The 19,717-nt window shown below is 36.0% G+C and overlaps 2 protein-coding genes across 3 annotated transcripts; one reads left to right on the top strand and one right to left on the bottom strand.

The window, feature by feature from the left end:
- The first annotated feature begins 768 nt into the window (after positions 1-768).
- LOC117930096 (LRR receptor-like serine/threonine-protein kinase RPK2) lies at positions 769-6,781 on the top strand. Of its 2 annotated transcripts, XM_034850549.1 has the most exons (4): positions 769-4,706; positions 5,166-5,232; positions 5,364-5,567; positions 6,346-6,781. In XM_034850549.1, the coding sequence occupies exon 1, from the start codon at positions 1,420-1,422 to the stop codon at positions 4,618-4,620; it is 3,201 nt and encodes a 1,066-aa protein (XP_034706440.1). In that variant the 5' UTR covers positions 769-1,419; the 3' UTR covers positions 4,621-4,706; positions 5,166-5,232; positions 5,364-5,567; positions 6,346-6,781. The 2 variants fall into 2 exon arrangements, with proteins under 2 accessions (XP_034706440.1, XP_034706439.1); XM_034850548.1 differs by lacking the exon at positions 6,346-6,781 and having other exon boundaries at positions 5,364-5,791.
- On the bottom strand, positions 6,139-19,375 carry LOC117930097. The gene is made up of 15 exons (XM_034850550.1): positions 19,081-19,375; positions 18,794-18,888; positions 18,565-18,678; positions 16,475-16,579; positions 16,257-16,328; positions 11,639-11,751; positions 11,182-11,316; positions 10,994-11,062; positions 10,568-10,655; positions 10,369-10,440; positions 10,184-10,284; positions 9,585-9,702; positions 7,918-7,977; positions 7,698-7,808; positions 6,139-6,640 (listed from the first exon to the last, which is right to left on the bottom strand). The coding sequence occupies exons 1-15, from the start codon at positions 19,175-19,177 to the stop codon at positions 6,533-6,535; spliced, it is 1,458 nt and encodes a 485-aa protein (XP_034706441.1). The 5' UTR covers positions 19,178-19,375; the 3' UTR covers positions 6,139-6,532.
- Between the last annotated feature and the right edge of the window lie 342 nt (positions 19,376-19,717).

Raw genomic sequence — 19,717 nt, 5'->3', positions numbered from 1 at the left:
AGATTCTATTCATAACCGGACAAACCGGGGAGGCATACCCAGCAGAAGGGTAGGGGGAGCCCTCTCTCTCTCTCTCTCTCTCTCTGTTTCTTTTCTGGAGGGTGAAGGAATCTTTTATGTTTTGACACAAGTTAAAAATGGAACAGAAGTGAGAACTGACAAACATTCAGCTCGATTCGTGGCTCATGTCCTCTTGTGTCCCCAGTCATTAATATTGCTAACAGATCGGGATCGGCTTCCCGAGGTGAGATGGCCCCCTGATTATCGATTTTAGTAATTCATTTGCATGGATTCAAAAGTAGGTGGCCTTTCTGCCCTCAGTTTTTTTCTTTTCTTTTTTTATGTAGTTTGATGCGGACTCTGACAGCTCCCTTACACTTCTTTTTTTGCTAATGCCTGTGGGTCACGTGAAGCTTCCAAGCTACATGCCCATGGCCTCTTCCCTTCAATTTTTGTCTCTTTGGAACTCGTCTCCAACACGTTATAACCATTAATAATACCAAGGCCATGTGACAGCTTTCACGCTTTGAATTACCTGATTACGGCAGCATGACAAAGCGTTTGTTTCATCGGGCGCCTGCTTAAGCATATGGCAAGACACGTCTGCAAAGAGGACAATGGTAGGAAGGAGACGGCCCCCCACCCCTTTCTTGGTTGGGAGCCACAATCATTTTCTTTCTGGGAAATGATTTGCATTAAAATCTAAGTTTTTTTAAAGGGTGGGATTTGAGACTCTTAACATGCGAGTGCAGAGGAGAGGAGTGAAATGAACCTTTTCCTTTTGTCCAGATTGCGTCTTTCTTACTTTTTATTTTCCCTTTTCTTTTTCGTCAGTTTGGATGATGGAGAGTTTGGTTGGTCCCACCGTACCGGAAGTATCGCTTGTCCAATCGAAAGGCAAATCTGACTTTATTAAAAGTTTTGCTGGCGAATGTTGTGAGCTCTGCCCGTTTCTCAATCAATGTTTCCGCTTCACCCAAACGGGGTTCTAAGCCATAAACTTACTATTCGTTGCATATTTTAATGGGAATCTTTGTATATTTGGCAATTCGAAACGTCACCGTGCCCAAAAAACGTACAATACTCGTCTCTGCTGCCGGCTTTTGTATTGGGTCGAAGCGGAACCCATGGCTTTGGCCATTTAACCACGAGCTTAACCCTGGTTTACGGATTACTACTCCTCTGACGTAAGACACAATAAACGGACAGTCTCACTGAAACGGAGGGGGAAAAGAAGGGGAAAGAGAGTGATATTGAAGAAACAAACGGCACCGTTTTGGTTGGGCGTCCGCCAGTTAGCTCTGGAGTTTGTCAGTGAGAAACAGCTGCGGCTCCGTTGGCTCTTAGTTTCCGGCTAAGCTTTTGCTGGAGTTGGAGCGGAACTGGAGGCTCACGCCTCTGCAACATTTTCCGGCAACAATGGCGGTTCTATGGATTCTTGTTTTTTCCTTGTCGTTCGCTTTCTCTCACGCTGTGGCTTCCGTTTCGAGAGATGCAATGTTGCTTCTTAGCTTTAAGAGCTCCATTTCTCTTGATCCAGCTAGTCTTCTCTCTGACTGGAATTCGTCTACGAATCATTGCCACTGGTATGGGGTCACTTGCGATCGATTCTCTGGCAGAGTAGTAGCTTTGAGCATCACTGGCTGTATGAGTTCTTCTGGATTGCCGGAATTGGGTTACAATTTCACCGGCAAGGACGCTGTGCTCGTCGGAACCCTATCGGCTTCCATTGGAGGCTTATCAGAGCTTCGCATTTTATCTATTCCTCATAACGTGTTCTCCGGTGAGATTCCCGCGGATGTTGCGAAACTTCATAAGCTTGAAATTCTTCAACTTCAAGGAAACAACTTCTCGGGGCGAATTCCTGACCAGATAAGCTCTCTTTTGTCTCTACGCATGCTTAATTTGTCTTACAATGTGGTATCTGGTCAGATTCCGGACAAATTGATCGGTTCTGGAAAGTTAAGAGTCATTGATTTATCGAATAATCAGCTCTCTGGTGAAATTGGAGTTGACAGGTTTAGTGAATGCGAGTTTCTTGTTCATTTGAAGCTTTCTCACAACTTTCTGACAGATAATATTCCGGCGGAGATCGGAAAATGCTGGAATTTGAGGACTCTTTTGCTTGACAGTAATATTTTTGAAGGTCGGATTCCGGCTGAGATTGGCCGTATCTCCCAACTTCGGGTCTTGGATGTTTCTAGGAACAGTCTCACCGACGGGATTCCAAAGGAGCTAGCGAATTGCCGGGAGCTGTCAGTTATAGTATTGACAAATTTAGATGATTTCAGTTCTGCTGAGGACAACTTAGCCGACGGTTCTAGTGGAGAATTCAATGCTTTTATGGGAGGTGTTCCTTATGAGCTATTGCTGCTTCCCAAGCTTCAGATTTTTTGGGCACCTAGAGCAAATCTTGGTGGACGGTTGCCTAGTAATTGGAGTGATTCATGCTCACTGCGAGCACTCAATTTGGGGCAGAATTACATTAGTGCTGCGGTACCGGAAAGTATGGGAAAATGCAAGAACCTTACCTTTTTGGATTTGAGTTCAAATGTTTTGGAGGGATACCTCCCTTTTCAGTGGCTCTTTCCATGTATGGTGTACTTTAATATCAGTCGAAACATGTTAACTGGTGTACTTCCAAGGTTTGGAAAGGAGAGTTGTCACAGCACCATGGTCTCTTATGGACAAGCTCCTATTTTCTTAGATGTGGAAGATATTCAGAATGCTTACTCTAACATTCCTGTTTGGGGTTATCAGATGAGCACCATTTTTGGGTCGCTGGTGGATGAGAATTTAGTATTCATTCATGACTTTAGTTGGAATAGATTCATTGGTCCAATACCTTCTTTCTCAATAGGAGGAGACTTCCTAGCAACAAACCATAAACCCTCGTACAAATTGTTACTGAACAATAATGCGCTCAATGGGTCTCTTCCTGGTGAGCTGGTTTCAAACTGTAATGATCTGCAGACCTTTTCAGTTAACTTGAGCACCAACCAGATATCAGGTGGAATTTATCCGGAGTTGCTTCTTGATTGTTTACAACTGAAGGAGTTTGAAGCAGCACACAATCAGATAAGTGGATCAATCGGTCCTGCTATTGGCAATCTGAAGATGCTTCAACGGCTTGACTTACGAGGAAACAGGCTGTCTGGATCTCTCCCTGGTCAGTTGGGGATGTTGAAGGATCTGAAATGGATTCTTCTTGGAGAGAACAATTTAACTGGAGAAATTCCATCTCAGCTAGGTCAGTTGACATCTCTTATTGTTCTGGATCTGTCTCGGAATGGTCTAACAGGTTCTATACCTGAAAATTTGACAAATGCCACAAATCTTGAAATTGTGTTGCTCAATCACAATAGGCTCGTTGGGGAAATACCTTCATCTTTCTCGACCCTTTCCAGTCTTACCGAACTGGATGTCTCTTTCAATAACCTTTCGGGTCATATACCCCAGCTTCAACACCTGAGTAATTGTGACTTCTTTAAAGGGAATCAATATCTGCATCCATGCCCGGATCCATACTCAGCGGCACCAGATAGGCTTCCAGATCCCCTTGAGGTCCACAATGGGTACAGGCAGAGTAAATTGAAGTCTTTTGTGATTGCAATGGTAACTTCTGCTTCTTTCATACTTTTTATTCTCTTAGTAATGGTTCTTGTCCTTATTCTTGGGAGGAGAAAGATTAGTAGACTCACTAGCCTGAGAAGGAAAGTAGTGGTGACTTTTGCAGATGCTCCAACCGAAGTGAATTATGATAATGTGGTTAGAGCAACTGGGAATTTCAGCATCAGGAACCTAATTGGTACAGGTGGCTTTGGGTCAACTTACAAGGCAGAATTGGTCCCAGGTTTCCTAGTGGCTGTGAAAAGGCTCTCAATAGGCAGATTTCAAGGCCTTCAACAATTTGATGCAGAGATCAAAACGTTGGGAAGAATTCGCCACGAGAACCTGGTTACTCTTATTGGATATCATGTGGGTGAAACTGAGATGTTCTTGATTTATAATTTTCTTTCTGGAGGAAATCTTGAAACTTTCATACATGATCGATCGGGGAAAAATGTACAGTGGCCAGTGATCCACAAAATAGCCCTTCACATAGCACAGGCCCTTGCTTACCTTCACTACTCCTGCGTTCCTCGGATAGTTCATCGAGATATCAAACCTAGCAACATACTGCTGGATGAGGAACTTAACGCCTACCTTTCAGACTTTGGGTTGGCCAGGCTTCTTGAAGTTTCCGAGACCCATGCCACTACAGATGTCGCAGGCACATTCGGGTATGTGGCACCAGAATATGCAACCACATGCAGGGTTTCTGACAAAGCCGATGTTTATAGCTTCGGTGTTGTGCTCCTAGAACTGATGTCAGGGAAGAAGTCCCTGGATCCATCATTCTCTGAGTATGGTAATGGGTTCAACATTGTTGCATGGGCCAAGTTGCTGATCAAGGAGAGACGTTCTTCAGAGCTTTTCTCTCCAGAATTGTGGGAAGTTGGGCCCAAGGAGAATTTGTTGGGGATGTTAAAACTTGCATCAACTTGCACAGTAGAGTCTATTTCCATTCGGCCATCAATGAAACAGGTTGTTGAGAAACTGAAACAGTTGCGTTCCTGAAAACTACTTATCTTTCATCAGTTCTTGGGCACTGAACTGTAATGAAATCCCAAGGTGCTCCTCTACTGGGAATTTATCGTACTGAGGTAACTAGTCATTCTTTTTGGGTAGTATTAAAACTTCTAATATTGGGTTCTTTTATTCATTTTCACATATAGACTTTAGTTTCATGTAAACGAAGTTAACTTTCAGCAAAGCAACATATATATAACCTTATTGATTTTATGGTTTTAATTGACACCACGTTATTGTTGTGGTTATATCTTGGTTTAGAGCACTCTAGATTTCCGACTGAATGAAGGCAATATCTTAATTACTGACATCACTTCTCTTGATATTCTACATACTCTCTAACTCCAATAAACAAGTATCCACAACTTTTCAAAATGTACTGTTTTTCTCTGTTTGTGTAATTCTTAGTTGTTGTTATCCCCAAAATGAGGTGACCTCTATAAATCAATAATTAATATGGTGCAAGTGTTTAGCACTATAAGGCAATGTAATAAAAACTTACTCTCTAACTCTGACTATTTTGTTGTTCATAGGCAATACTGGGATGGAACTAATGGCTTAGTTTTCATGGTTTGATCATCGTTTCTACACAGAACAAAGGTTGTGCTCATTCTTCTCTTTTCCCTGTTGTTTCTCCCTTGCTGGCCTTGCACTGAAAATGTTTTTACTGTTCAGAAATGTCATCATGTTAGCTTCCTCAATTGAAACATTTCACCTTTTCTTTCTTGCAGGATTAATCAGCAGGCTGCTGAGGCAATGAAGTACATGAAATCATGAATTTGATTTATAGTGCACAAACCAAGCACTGGGTGTTAAAGTTAAACAATAGGTCTATGTATGAAGCAATACCATCTCTGCATCAGATGTCTTGCTTGACATGTGGCAGATAGTTCATGAGAACAAATGTTTTCAGTTTTCTTCAGTTGAGATTTGAGGTATGAAACACCATAGATGTGTGTATATAAATCGAACAAATCTTCGCTGTTGCTTGATTTGTGTTAAAAGTTTCACATGCCTCAACAGCTTTGAGCTTATTGTATTCTGTAATCACTGTATCCCAAAACAACTAATTCTCAGTTTGAATTCTGTTCTTAAATACATTCCATGATGTAACATTAACAAGATGGAATTTTTTAAATAAAGTAGCTGACATTTTTCACTTGCAGGAGGCTAAAATGATGATCATGTGTGAATATGACTCAGGTTGACTTAGAGCAGATACTCTATTTCGTATGAAATGCAATTAGTGCACATATTTTCTGATCTTTTGTAACAACTATAGTATGTTGTTTCTGGATAAAACCTCTTATGGAGCACATTGGTTTATACATTTGAGAAGCTACGTACTCTGAAATAAGCATTAAATCAAATTTTGGACAGTGAGACACTTTCCTGTGTTATTAAGGAGAAGCTCGTTTTTGAGACCCAAGAGCACTTCCCTGCTTTCCTGCATCATATTTTAGCCCCATTTTTAACTATGGAACCACCTAATATAGCTCGGAGTGATTGAACTGAAGAGAAATTTCATTAAATATGAGAATATCAATCAACCCCAAATGTCATCGACTATACAATTAACATTCACGATTATCCTCACATACACAAGCACATGTACACAATAAAATCTATGACCATAAACAAAAAACAACATTATGTACATTTTACTGCCAAATCTGTATAGACTGTAACTATTAACACTGCCTTGTTTTGCAGGTTAAAAACAACCTATCCAATTTGACTGCTCCAAGCAAAAATATGCACACAATTGAAGAATTCTTACCACCAAGTGTTGGTCTGGAGAGGCTTGAGAGAAGAAGTATCAAGCCATAGATATCTGCCAAGGCATTAGATGTTTGAATCACTTACAGAGATGGAATGAGTTTGCATCTCCATAACAGCATCAAATATTCCAAGCACCCTGTTTTGCCTTGACAATTTCCTCTGTGGTGGTTCCAATAGTCTCATTGGCATGCTCCAAACTTATGCAAGAATACCTTCCAACATCATCCTGAGTTCAAAAGTTACTTGCTAATAAGGGGAAACATTATATTAGCTCTTAATTTAATAAACAAGTACTCGTTTTGATTCCATAGTAATGTATCATTGCAGTTTCTAGTCAATAAATTCTGCATACATTTTTCTGCAAAAAGAATGAGTGGAATATTTTCACCAACGGAACCGCACATTTCTATAGCAGGTTGGAGTCCCTACTACAGTCTTGACAAAGTAGTAACTTAATCAATCAATCAATCAAGTGAATATCTTCCATTTAAAGGCTATTTGGTAAAACTTAATATTTATTACTTAATAACTTAAGTTATCGTTAAATTAAATTATTTTTAAATTATTAACTTAAAACTTATTACTTAATTTTTACTTTAAGTATTAAGGTTGCTTAGTGAAGTTAATTTAAAATTTATTCTAAATCATCAAATTGATAAATTTTCTCTCATTAACTTTTACTAATAATTATACTTTCAATAATCTTAAGCAATAAATTTATTCGTTAAATATTCATATTTAAAATATTATAGATGCATACTACAAAAAATTTATTGTAAAAGATGCTTAATCTATTTAGGCAATAAATTTATTTTTAACTTTAAATTGTAATATTAAGTTACTTTACGAAAAATGTTTAATCTATTTATTATTTAATGACTTAAATTAAGTTATTAAGTTATATTAAATCATCAAGTCAATAGACCAAACACCCTCTAACACTTTGACTTAACATGGAATTCTTTTATTGATATTTTTAGGAAGTATCGAAAAGGTGTCAGTGTACACAAGTTTTATTCATGTGTATCCTTATACCTTAGTTCCATTTGTTTGTATCCTCATCCAATGGCCTAGACAAGGAGTTCAATAGGTGCTAATTTGGTACCTTGGTATTTTCCTTAGGTATGTTTGTAGTTTCCATAGCAACATCCTTTTAGCTAAAAGCTGAAAAAACGTATTCAACAACAATGACATTTTTCAACCTGTTGTTGAATCAACAAAGTATTCCATTCTGGGTTGAGGCAATAACAAGCATATTAATCGAACAACTGCAGCACAGTTACCTGGGAAATGATGCCTAACTTCTGTAACTTTTGAACTGCATCATCAATGTCAAAATTGCAAGTTTCACCAAACTTTTCTTTAATTAGTTCCTCACAGTGCAGGTCAAGATCCTATATAACATTGTCAGTAAGTAATAAATCAGAAAGGTACATAGAATCCACATTTAATATCCTTCAGGAACCAGAAAGGAAACAGACAAGTGAATGAAATGATACATACCTGTTTAGTGGCTTTGCCCTGCTCCATCAATATAAAGAATGAAATAATTACCTCTTTTATCTGTACATTGAAATTAAGAAGTTCTGTGACCATTGGATAATATAGATTTGCTTGTGTTTTGAGTTACTAGCCTCAAAATTCAGATACAAAGCAGGTCATCCACTGATACGTACCATTAAGAATTTCACTAAAACTTGATAAAATAGAAAATTGAGTTTGCTTCTGATTTGCACTTATATTAAAACCTATTAAACATTCAACACTAGTTGCTGACTAATTGTGTAGACTCCATGTGGATCTTGGAAAGGTTGAAGGAAAGTACAAGGAGAAGAAAATAGAAAGAAAAATTAAAGGAAAGAGAAAAAAAATGAAGAAAAATAATTAGTTAAGCTTAAACTTAACTTTTTTCATATGCTTCTTTCTCACCTATAAATTTCCTAATAATTTTCAGTACGTTTAATTTTTAATGTATTTTCCTGATCAACCAAACTAGAGATTTTGAATTTCCATAATCCAAACAGTACCATAAAGTATTGAATTTGGAAAAAATTACAAATCATTTTTAATTATTAGATTAAACAGATGGGTTGTCAACTAAGTAAACATAATTGAAACCACATCCAAAGACACCTGGGTTATGATTTAAAACCAAAGATACTGAATCTCAAGAGTAATAGAACAAATTTGTCATGGAATTAACATGTTCCCCAAAATGATTGCACACCTTGCAACTCCAACCACAGAAGCTTCACCCAATCACTTGGGGCTGCCTAAGTGAATCCTCTTTCAAAATTCAACTCTATTGAGAGCCACCATCCTTGATCAGTTCATTCACCAGCATTATTTTTAAGCCCTTGTTCTTCCAATATCTTAAACTTAAGCTAAATGTGCATTCATTTATCTTTGTTGCAGATAATTGAACCATCTTAAGCAACCTCCCCTCATCTTTTTTCAGGAATAAATTCATTAATGATTCTATCTTTTAATTATTGTGATTCATACATCTTAACATTCTCAATTTGGCTTCACTCACTCTTGAACATGTTGTTTCGACTTTCCAATATCCTGTACCATAGCACACTTGGTCTCATGGTTGTCAAAGAAAAATATCACTTAATTTGATATGGTTTTCTTCCATAAAGCAACCTCTCATAGGCACTTCCCCAATTCATCCATCCAACTCAAATTTTATGGGGACTTCTTTAAGTTCCTCTGCTTACAAATAATAGATATAAGATAATGAAAATTCACTTTTGGGATCTCTTTGCTGTCAATTTTCAGTTGCACCATCATCTCTTCTTCTTTTAGCTGTACAGGAATGCTCTTAAATTTTAAAGCTTAAATTTAAAAAATAACGTTACACAAATCTTATATGTTTTTCATAGTTTAAACCTAATAGATTTTTTCTTACATGCTTCTCCAAAATTATTTATCTTTTTTTTCTTTATCAATTAAAAGAATGAAGAATTTGAAAATGTATAAATTGTTTGATAGTTTCACTATATTTGATTTTCCTTTGTATGTTGCACAATAAATTAAACAAGAGAATTTTGAGATTCCTTCCTGCTTTTTTATCTTTCACTAATACTACATGTGATACAAATGCAGCATAGTCAATTTTAAAAAGACTAACATATTAAAAAATGTTCTTCTAGATCAATACTTACTTCTTGTTGAATCACATCATCACACAAGTGAAGCAGAGTTCCCCTTCCACTATCCAGTTGTTTGTCGTACATGGACCGTGTGATTAAGTTCTGGTACTCATTCAAATTTTTCTGAAACCTAAGGGGCATTAGAAAAGACATTAGCCATATTAATGATAATAAATCACAAAACATCTTTAAAACAAGAAAACAGGAAGGAACTACAGCATGCTAGAAAAAAGGGCCCCTAGTCATTAAATGATATGGTCATACAGTCAGCCAATGCCAAATAATGCAATCAAGACCACAGGCCTGTGCAAGATGCAGTGACTCCAACCAAGGAGAAGTAATGAACCAGAAGCACTGACTCCAACCAAGAAGTACTGAACCAGAAATTGCCTCATCTGACTGCACCAACCTACCCTATGGCACTAGAGGCCAAAGATTATGGGAAAGGATCCCAAATGGAATAATAATTATTTGACAATGCCAACTTGCAGTCCAGGAGATTTTCTAAGCACCATCAGACAGTGGATCATTTCTAAACCATTTGCAACATGTAAACTGATGATGTATCTGTATCCATCCAAAAGGAAAAAAAATCAAGAAAAACACTTAACGATAAGTATGTCTTGGCACAGTAACCAATCAGTGTGGAGAGGATGGCAAAGATGACCCGAATATCCACTTTTGACATGCTGAGTGAACTAATTACAGTCACCTGTACAGAAATACATAGTGCATCAGAGCAAATTGACCAAAAAAAGAGCTTGTTCATCAAACTTCATAATATCAAATAACTGACCAGCCCAATCACAGCAGTAACAAGGAATTTGACCCAGTCTATTGGAGTTAAACCTGGATTTTTCTTTTCTGGCTGTTAAAGGGGGGAAAACTTTGACATTAGACAAAATTTGAATACAAAACATGAGAAAAAATAGGCTAGATATAAATCTAAAAATGTCAAATGAAGATAGACATACATAGAGTGGCTAAAAACTCACAAGAACAATTTCCATATCAGCCATTGGAATGTTTTTGAAATGCCTCACATATATTCCTCGTTTCAATTTTTCTTTCTTACTAATCCGCCTGCAGAGTCATTTCTCATCGGAGACATTAATGAGTTATTTCCACTATCACAATAGGACCAAAAAGCATTGATTAATAGAAGAATTTATAGAGTTTCAAGAAAATAAAAATCAGTTCGGAAATGACATCCATAAAAGTATCTCTGGTATGTAATCAATCACTCTCAAGGTGGCTGCCAACTCCTCAGTTGAAATGGATCATTCTTTTTCTGGCCAAGAAACAAAGATACTGTATGTTTTTTCTCAGACATTGTTCAATATCAAAGAATATCCTACAATACATCCATCAGAAGCGTTGTTTAAGTAAAACAAAAAAAGAAAAGGGGGAAAAAGTTTTACCTGTAAACAACAATTATCCTATCAAAAGTAGGTTCCTGGATTGTGATCTTGTTCATTAGATTTGAGATACTGCAGGGAGAAGACAAATGAAGAATACCATAAACTGTCAATAAACATCAGAAATTCTAGACAGGCTACACTGAGAATGTTAGTAATCAAAACAACAATATCAAGATGACATTTAAAACCTGAGCTTCATATTTTCGATATGGATTCGTTCAACAGATAGGCCATCTTGCTCAGCTTCAGTGCTAATCTGAATAGGGTTTTCTTGTTCTTTCTTACACTGTGAACTAGACTTTCCATAAAAACATCTACTTATCCTGCAAGCAGAAATGCACTCCAAAAGAAGGTCTAAAAAAATATTTACAAAAAAAGGCAGCTTACATTCAAAAGGATGAAACCTAAGATTTACATTTGATATAAGTCATAGTAAATCACACCCTCCTATCAGAAAAAATATGTAATTGATGATATTTCAAATAGAGCTGACTGTAAGAAATGAACAAGTAAAATGATGTTTCATGTTTTTTGCATATGTTAAAATTCAAATTATGTTTGATGGTAAGTTGCCAAAAAAGTGACTCTCGGAGAATATCCTTGGAACAATTAACATTTTAAAGTTATTATCCAGATAATACTTACCCAGTCCATCTGAAAAGAGATCCGAAAAAACGTGCAATGATTGTGTTGACTTTTGCATTGATGAAGTAACCGGTCATTTTATCAATTCCAATGCCACGTCGGAAGATTATGTACTAGAAATAAATATATGGATCCCCATTACTTTGAGACAAAGATATAGATAGATAGATAGATAGATAGATGGATGGGTATGTGTGTGTGTGTGTGTGTATAGAGAGAGAGAGAGAGGAGACCAACTAGTACATCTGCCTTAAAACTAGTACAAAAATTGTAGGAAGGGAATCAAGAAAAGCTGTGTGCCTTGTCCCAATTATTTGGGACTAGCAATAGAGATCTTGCTCTGTTTTTATTTCTTATTTAAATTGTAGGATACATGTCAAGTGAAGGAGCATGTTTCAATAGTTTAGCTTCCAATCTTCAAAAAAAATGTAAATTTGTAACTGGTTGGCCTGGGGAGCTAGGACTACCTCAATAATTAACTCCTATGACAACCACACAAGCTGAAATGGAGGTCATAACAAAATGAGCCTCAAATTTAACAAAAAAAAAGTGCATGTGAATTTCGAAAATTAACATGAAATAAAAACTTAGAAAAAAATGCAAAAATAAAATAAAAAAACACATCCATGAATATAGGGAAAAAAAATGTAACAGAATTTTCACAGTTTGCATAGATTTATAAATCTACTTGAATTTTTTCTCAAACATGTTCAAGTTTTATAAATATTTAACTATTTCATGCTTTGACATTTTAGGAGTAGCAAAACTCAAATTTAAAACCTCAAGATTTCAAGAATCACCAAAATTTAGAACCTTATCTTAATATCCCATGGTTAAAACCACAATATCAAATTCTTACAAATTCTTTCTCTTACCGATTGTCATTAGTCATATGTCACAACCTGCTCAAATGATCCTCCCTTGAGCTTATATAGGTGAGCAGGAAGCTTCTAGAACCTCCTAGAGCAATCTACACTTAGCCATTGGTGGAAAAGTGTGGAAGATTCTAGAGAAAGCTAGAGACACCCACACACCTCTACATAAGGGATGGAAGACATGGGAAAAGGGTGGAGTGTTCTAGAGAGTTTTAGAGCCATCATGTAAATACTTGTATATAGCATTTGTATAAAGTCTTCTAGAGAACTTTAGGTTTGTGGGGAACCTTTGTGGGTTCGAGATAGTTCCAATGGTGCCTATAAATAAGTAATGGTCTCATTTTGCCAAGACACCTAACTGACCAAACAAGTGAGAGCTTCCAAACATTGGAAGCATTCCTTGTGCAATACAAGCTTCCTTTCTTAAAGTGTTGTCTTTGATTCTCATTCTAGCTTCCAAGTCGTGCGCCTAACTTAACCTAACTAGCTAAGTACAAGGAAAAGGCTAACTTAGCAATGTCAAATGTCTTGAGTTGTCTAAGTGTCGCACATGAGCTTAGGAAAAGCCTAAATCCGTGACACATGGGTGTGAATAAAAAATCCAGTCAATCATGCTTATAGTTGGCTAGAAACTCCTTATATTTATAAGAGGATTATGAGTTCTAGATTACATAAAAAAATTTATTGTGGTCTCCTCCATCCACTAGTGGCACATCTCACAAATGAATGTTAGAAACACTTTCTTAAATAGAGATCTTAAAGAGGAAGTTTATTTGGTACCTCCTCCTGGTGTTTCTCACAACCCTGGAGAAGTTTGCAAACTCAAAAAGACTTTGTATGGTCTCAAGCAAGCCCCTCGAGCTTAGTTTGAGAGGTTTTCCATTGTGGTTCCTTCCCTTGATTTTTATTCTAATGCTCATGATTCAACTCTTTTTGTTAAGTCTACCTCTACTAATTGTATTCTTCTTTCACTTTATGTTGATGACATGATTATTACTGGTGATAATGTTGATGGTATACTAGTGCTAAAGACTGAATAGGCACAACAGTTTGACATGAAGGACTTAGGTCCTTTACGTTACTTCTTGGGTATTGAGGTTGCTCGCTTTCCTAAGGGTTACTTTTTCTCTCAGTCTAAATACATATCAAATATCCTTCAATGAGCTCAGCTAATGGATAATTGAACTATTGATACTTCTCTGAAGCTTAATGCTCGATATGCCCATACAGATGGTACTCCTTTGCTTGATCCCACTTTGTATCGAACCCTGGTTGGTAGCTTAATTTACCTCACTATTACTCATCCAAATATCTCTTATGTTGTGCACATTGTTAATCGGTTCATTGCATCTCCCACTATAGTTCATTAGGTTGTTGTTCTTCACATTTTGCGTTATCTTCAGGGTACTCTCTGTCAAAGTCTTGTCTTTCCTTCAACTTCCTCTTTGGAGATTTATGCATACTCTGATGTTGATTGGGCTAGTGACTCAACTAATCATAAGTCTACTACTGGTTGTTGCATCTTCTCAAGTGGATCTCTTATTTCATGGTAGAGTAAAAAACAGAAAGTTGTTTCTCGATCTTCCACTAAAGCTGAGTGTCGTGCTATGGCAACTACCACAAATGAGATTATCTGGTTGCGTTGGTTATTAGCAGATATGGGTGCACCTATTACTGCTCCCACTTCTCTTCACTGCAACAACAAGAGTGTCATTCAAATTGCTTGCAATTCAGTTTTTCATGAACAGACCAAACACATTGATATCAATTGTCATACTACTCGATAAGAACTCTAGCATGGGACGATTACTTTATCCTTTGTCTCTTCTTCCATGTAGATTGTTGACTTCTTCACAAAGCCTCAAATTGTTCAACAGTTCCCTTTTTTTGTTGGCAAACTCTCGATGCTTCTATCTAGCTACAACATCGTGAGTTTGAGGGGGATGTTAGATAGTATTTTAGCTTTATATTTTATATTATTAATATGGGTAGAATAGTCTTTTAGTTTTTCTTGTTGGCCTATAGAAAGCTTTTTATGTAATCTTTTTTTTTAAGCTTTGACTAATGAAACTCTAGCTTTCGTTTTTCTTCTCTTTTCTTTGTCTTTGCAATTCTCACAAAGAGCTTTAGGCCAAAAGATGAATGCCTTTGTGTCTTATGGTTTTTTTTTTTTTCAATGCCTTACGGTGTTTAGGATGCCTAACCTCAAAGAGGTGCACCTCAATAATGCCTTTCAAAACACTATTCCCACCTAGCCCAACCCAAGAAAAAGAGTCAATCTTTGTAGGATTAGTAAAGTGTAAGCCCATGAAGTCTAGAGGTTTGGGATTTGGGTTGATCTCTTTGAAGAATTGTGCTTTCTTAGGGAAATGGGTTTAGAGACTCCCAAGCGAAGGTTTTGCCCTACCACATCGAGTTATTATGAGTGCCTATCAAAAACATCTTGATGGATGGGATGCCAACATTCTTGTCAAATGGTCATATCAATGTCCCTAAAAGGCCATTGCACAAGTGTTCTAAGTTTTTTCTAGTCACACTCGCTTTGTGGTGGATAACAAGGTGAGAATCCATTTTAGGGAAAATTTGTGGTGGAGGAACCAACATTTGAGTTCACAATTTTCAAGTCTTTATAGAGTTAGTACGATTAAAAATCTCACCATTTCAACTATTCTAGGTCACTCTTCTTCTTTTTCTTAGAATCTAAATTTTCGTCGCAACCTTACGAATTTAGAGATTGAGAACCTTCAAAAACCCATGTCATCCCTTACTCATGCGTACTTGTCTTCATTTGCCCAAGATACAAGAGCATGGTCATTAACATCTTTAGGATTATTCTCAATTAAATCGTTCGTGACTTTCTCTTATACATCAAATGTAGTCTCTTTCTCCCCAACTAAATTTACAAGGAAATCTAAAGTCTCATTTAAGGTCAATGCTTTTGCTTGGTAAATGGCACACAAGAAGGTAAATACCAATGACATGCTACAATTGAGAAGACCTCTCAAGTCCCTTAGTCCTGACCGATGCGTTTTATGTAAGGGGAGTGGAGTGCCAAGTGACCATATCTTTCTGCATTATTCGATAACTTTGGGGTTTTAACTCTATCTATCTAGATGAATCAAGATTTATTAGGTCTCATCTAAAAGTATGTGCAATATGATAATCATTTCATATAGGGGTTTGAGGAGCCCCATTAGAGGCAAGTCCCTTTAGTGAATCACTTGTCTCATATTGCTTTGAATTGTATAGCGAGAGAGAAATGCTAGAATTTTTAAGATAAGTGGGGGACATTAAAGAGATTGTGGAATTTACTTCACGTCAATTCCTTTTTTTGGGCTCACGCATTGAGCTTTCAAAGGCATTCCTCTCAGTGTATTCAACTCAATTGGCGTTTGGTGTGTAGACCAAAAGGGTTTGGGCATCATTGAGAGGAGATTAGCTAGGACTTAAGGAGATGACATCTTTGTTATTGCATTGTAGTCTAAACCTTTTGTATGGACTCATTGTATAGTAGAGGAGCTCAATCATATTTTGATCAGGTTTCTGTAATTGCAGGAAGGACTCTTCATCCTTCTCCTGTTCTTTTTAACCTTAATATATACATCTTTTGTTTCTAATTTACAAAAATAAATAAAAAATAAAAAATAAAATAAATCTTTTATTATTAAGAAATGGTATCTACATCAGTCATACATAAGGAATTTTAATTAGCTAGGAACTTGCAAATACATTTAAAGTAATACCTTGTCAGCAAAGTGAGGAAGGTTTTCATAAGGATGCTTTGCAAAATATCTCCTCAAAAGCCTCTTGTCAAGCTACATTCAGGAAAAAAGTGAACACTAAGATCAGCAGATGTAAAACACAAATGAAATCTCTAAAGACAAAAGTGAATGTGTTTTTAGGTATGCATGCATGTATCTAATTGCAGTGTGTATCTATACTTTATTCAGATAAATCATACCTTAGATTCATCAACAATGATAGGAAGATTCAGACGATATTGCCCAGAAAGTGCAATATCAACCTCATCATCTGTTGTTAGCCTGAAGTTGCTTTTATCCATCATCTGCATGATTAGAAAACAGGATAACTCTGATTAGATGCGTCAATCTTCAGAGTACTATAAAAATGTAGATAATTGAAGGAGAAAGACATATTTCTTATTTCACATTGAGTCTCCAGGATGACAAAAACCTGCACCAATGCAACCCATAGTCTCATGAAAAATAAGGTAAAACACTGCTAAATTCATTGAAGCAGTGAAATACAGACAAAGAAATTATTAAGATTTGAATTTTGCGCCAGACAACCCAGCTCTAGTGGCACATACGAATTAATATAGCTGGTTGGTACAACACAACAAGTATCCAAGCTTTTAAGGCATATTTCTTCTTCTTCAAAACCTAATAACTGACTAATGAAGCCGAAAAAAATGGATGAATAAATAACTTTTGGAGATATGGATCATGATGTAAAGGTTTTAGTTACAACTTCGAAAGAGGAAGTGCCTTATACTGGAAGTAGAAACAGGAGCAGGTAGCCAGAAAACAAAAAGCACTTAAATGGAGGTTTCAATCATAGCTTCAACACGAAACCAAGTTTAGTAAGCTTGAAGCAAGCAAAAGACAAAAACATAGGTATCTGGAACTAATTGATCATGTTTGGATAATTCATGAAAGTGAATGGCCTTGTGATGTTCTGTTTTGAAGTTGAGGCTCTTTATTGATCATGGAAAGTATAAGGAAAGTCAAAGAGAAAGAAAATAAGGAGGAAAAAGGGAAGGAAAGACAAAATTGAAGGGAAAAAAAATATAAGATTTGACTCATTAATTTTCTTTTACATGCTTCTCCAATATTATTCCTCTTTCACGCAGAAAATAAAGAATCTAGAATGTATAATTTTTAATAATTATCAACATATTTCTTTTTCCTTCGTATTTTCCATGATAAACCAAATAATAGAATTTGAGATTCTTTTCTATGTTGTTTTTCCTCTTCCTTGTACTTTCCATGAGCAAAAGAGAGACTTAAGATACAAATCCATCATCCAAAATGGCACCATGAAATGAATTGGGATGCATTACCACAGCAAATTATGTGGATCAATTTTAGGATTAAAATGAAAAAAATGTCATACCAAGAGAAAATATGATCATTTGTAATCTTGTTTATTATGTTCTATAGTGTTCTCATTTACTATTAGACCATATTTAATTGACCGGATATATTATGGGATAGGATAAGAGATGGGATAATATATCATATCCCATGTTTGGTTGGCAATAGGATAGGATAATTATCTCATCATTTATCATATATCTCGTCTTCAACTAAATATGAGATAGGATAAGTGGCAACATCTATTATTCCACCTCCTTTTTATATCCCTCGCCTATCCTATCCTTGGGATATAGTAATCGCAATTTGAGATATGAAATATACATATCCCATTAATCATAAATTTACACTTCTTATCAATTTTCTTCATTTTTTTTTTCAATTTTTGTGAAACAAATAATTTTGATTAAAAAGAAATAAAAAAATATGTATAAATATACTATAAAATAATATTTGCATATGTATTATTTAATATACTATTTAGTATGTACAAATTATTTTCTATATTTAATAGCATAATATAGTACTTTTATTTACAAATTTAAATATTTAATCATAAATCTTATTAATAAAAAATAAAAATTACTTACTAAAAATGATTTCAAGTAATAATAAATATCCGAATGCAATATAATATTTATTTTACTTAAATATCAACCAAGGAAATGTAATATGTTTTCCATTTCATTTTTCATTCTTTTTACAAACCATATATAAGTATGATATAACTTATCTCATTGGAAATAATACCTTGGGTTATCATTCCATTGGATATAATATGAAAGGCATATCCCAGTAAAAATGATATTATCTATAATTGGATAGGTACAACCCAACATAGCATTAGAGTTTGAAGCCCTAGAAATGGAAAAAGAAAAAATTCCCATCTTAGCAAATGGTAACAATGAGATACAGTAACTACTAGCAATAATACCTGAAACAAGTATGCCAAGAAATTCAACTCAAGAGTATCAACTTCTTCAGGAGACAGGGTCTGCTGCTCCAATTTCTCGGCCCCGTGAACGGGGTCAAAGAGGGAGTACAATTGCTGCAGCCAATACACATTCCTTTTTATTTTAAAAGGATATATAGAGAGAAACAAACAAGCAAAACAAACCACAGAACCAATGGGATAATGAGTGCTGTAGAATTTCTGAGAATACCATCATATCCTCAAACTGTAGAATATACCAAGCTCGGATTGTGTATTCAACTCTTTTGCAGAACTTGAGAAACTCGTCCCTCTCTGATCTATCTTCTGCAAAACATAAAAACTCATGAAGCTCCATTTGAAACTCAATTTCAGCATTTTTCTCATCTTCTTTCCGAGATGAAAAGAGAGCTTAATTTTAGGGTATAGATATTTGAATGAACAAAGACCATTCAGCATTTTAGAATTGTCAATTTAAAAGAGAGAGAAAGAAAGAAAACAAACAATGGGGAGAGATACCAATGAGGCTGGACAAGGTGATGATAAGCTTGGGTTTGTGAATCGGAATCACGGATTCGCGATCCAACTGAATGATATCTTTCTTCTTTTTCCCCATTGTTGGTTGATTTCATGGCTTCCTTTTCTCCCCTCGAACACCTACTCATTTTCTCTCTCAATCTCTAATCTCCTGCCGCCCGCTTTCTTCGCCGCCAAATTCTTTCCACTGCACCTTTAATACCAACCGGGCGCCAAGACACGTGCCTTTCACGCCAACCCCAGGGTTCCCTGGGATCCATTCCACTGCAGGCGCTTTTAGCCCCGAGGCAAAGCGCCAAAGCATTTCTTTCAAGTTTGGGGTGACGTGGCTGCCCATGATGATGTGGCGAGCGGGGAAAGTGGTACATGGCTCTGGAGAATGCATTCATGGACCCACCGTGTATATATTAATTATAAAAATTAAATTAAATTTATAAAAATTTAAAAATATTTTTAAATTTATGAAATATTAACAAAAAAATTATTTACAACTTTAATGTAATTGTATGATATTGAAACTAAAGATTTACTTTTAATTTTTGAAATATAAATTTTTATTTAAATCCTCGTAAAAACATTATTCTAATTATCACATTTTAAAAAAATTCTCTAATTATCA

Source organism: Vitis riparia, chromosome 14, assembly GCF_004353265.1.
Source record: "Vitis riparia cultivar Riparia Gloire de Montpellier isolate 1030 chromosome 14, EGFV_Vit.rip_1.0, whole genome shotgun sequence".
Classification (NCBI taxonomy): domain Eukaryota; kingdom Viridiplantae; phylum Streptophyta; class Magnoliopsida; order Vitales; family Vitaceae; genus Vitis; species Vitis riparia.
Note: the sequence above shows the minus strand (reverse complement) of the source record. Positions and strands in the feature narration are given on the sequence as shown.

Coding starts and splice junctions, on each gene's coding strand:
- LOC117930096 (XM_034850549.1), top strand. CDS start 1,420: ATGGCGGTTCTATGGATTCTTGTTTTTTCCTTGTCGTTCGCTTTCTCT.
- LOC117930097 (XM_034850550.1), bottom strand. CDS start 19,177: ATGGGGAAAAAGAAGAAAGATATCATTCAGTTGGATCGCGAATCCGTG. Junction 11,317..11,638: donor TCTCTTTTCAGATGGACTGG/GTAAGTATTATC, acceptor TTCTGCTTGCAG/GATAAGTAGATGTTTTTATG. Junction 6,641..7,697: donor AGTTAGGCATCATTTCCCAG/GTAACTGTGCTG, acceptor TTTTGAACTCAG/GATGATGTTGGAAGGTATTC.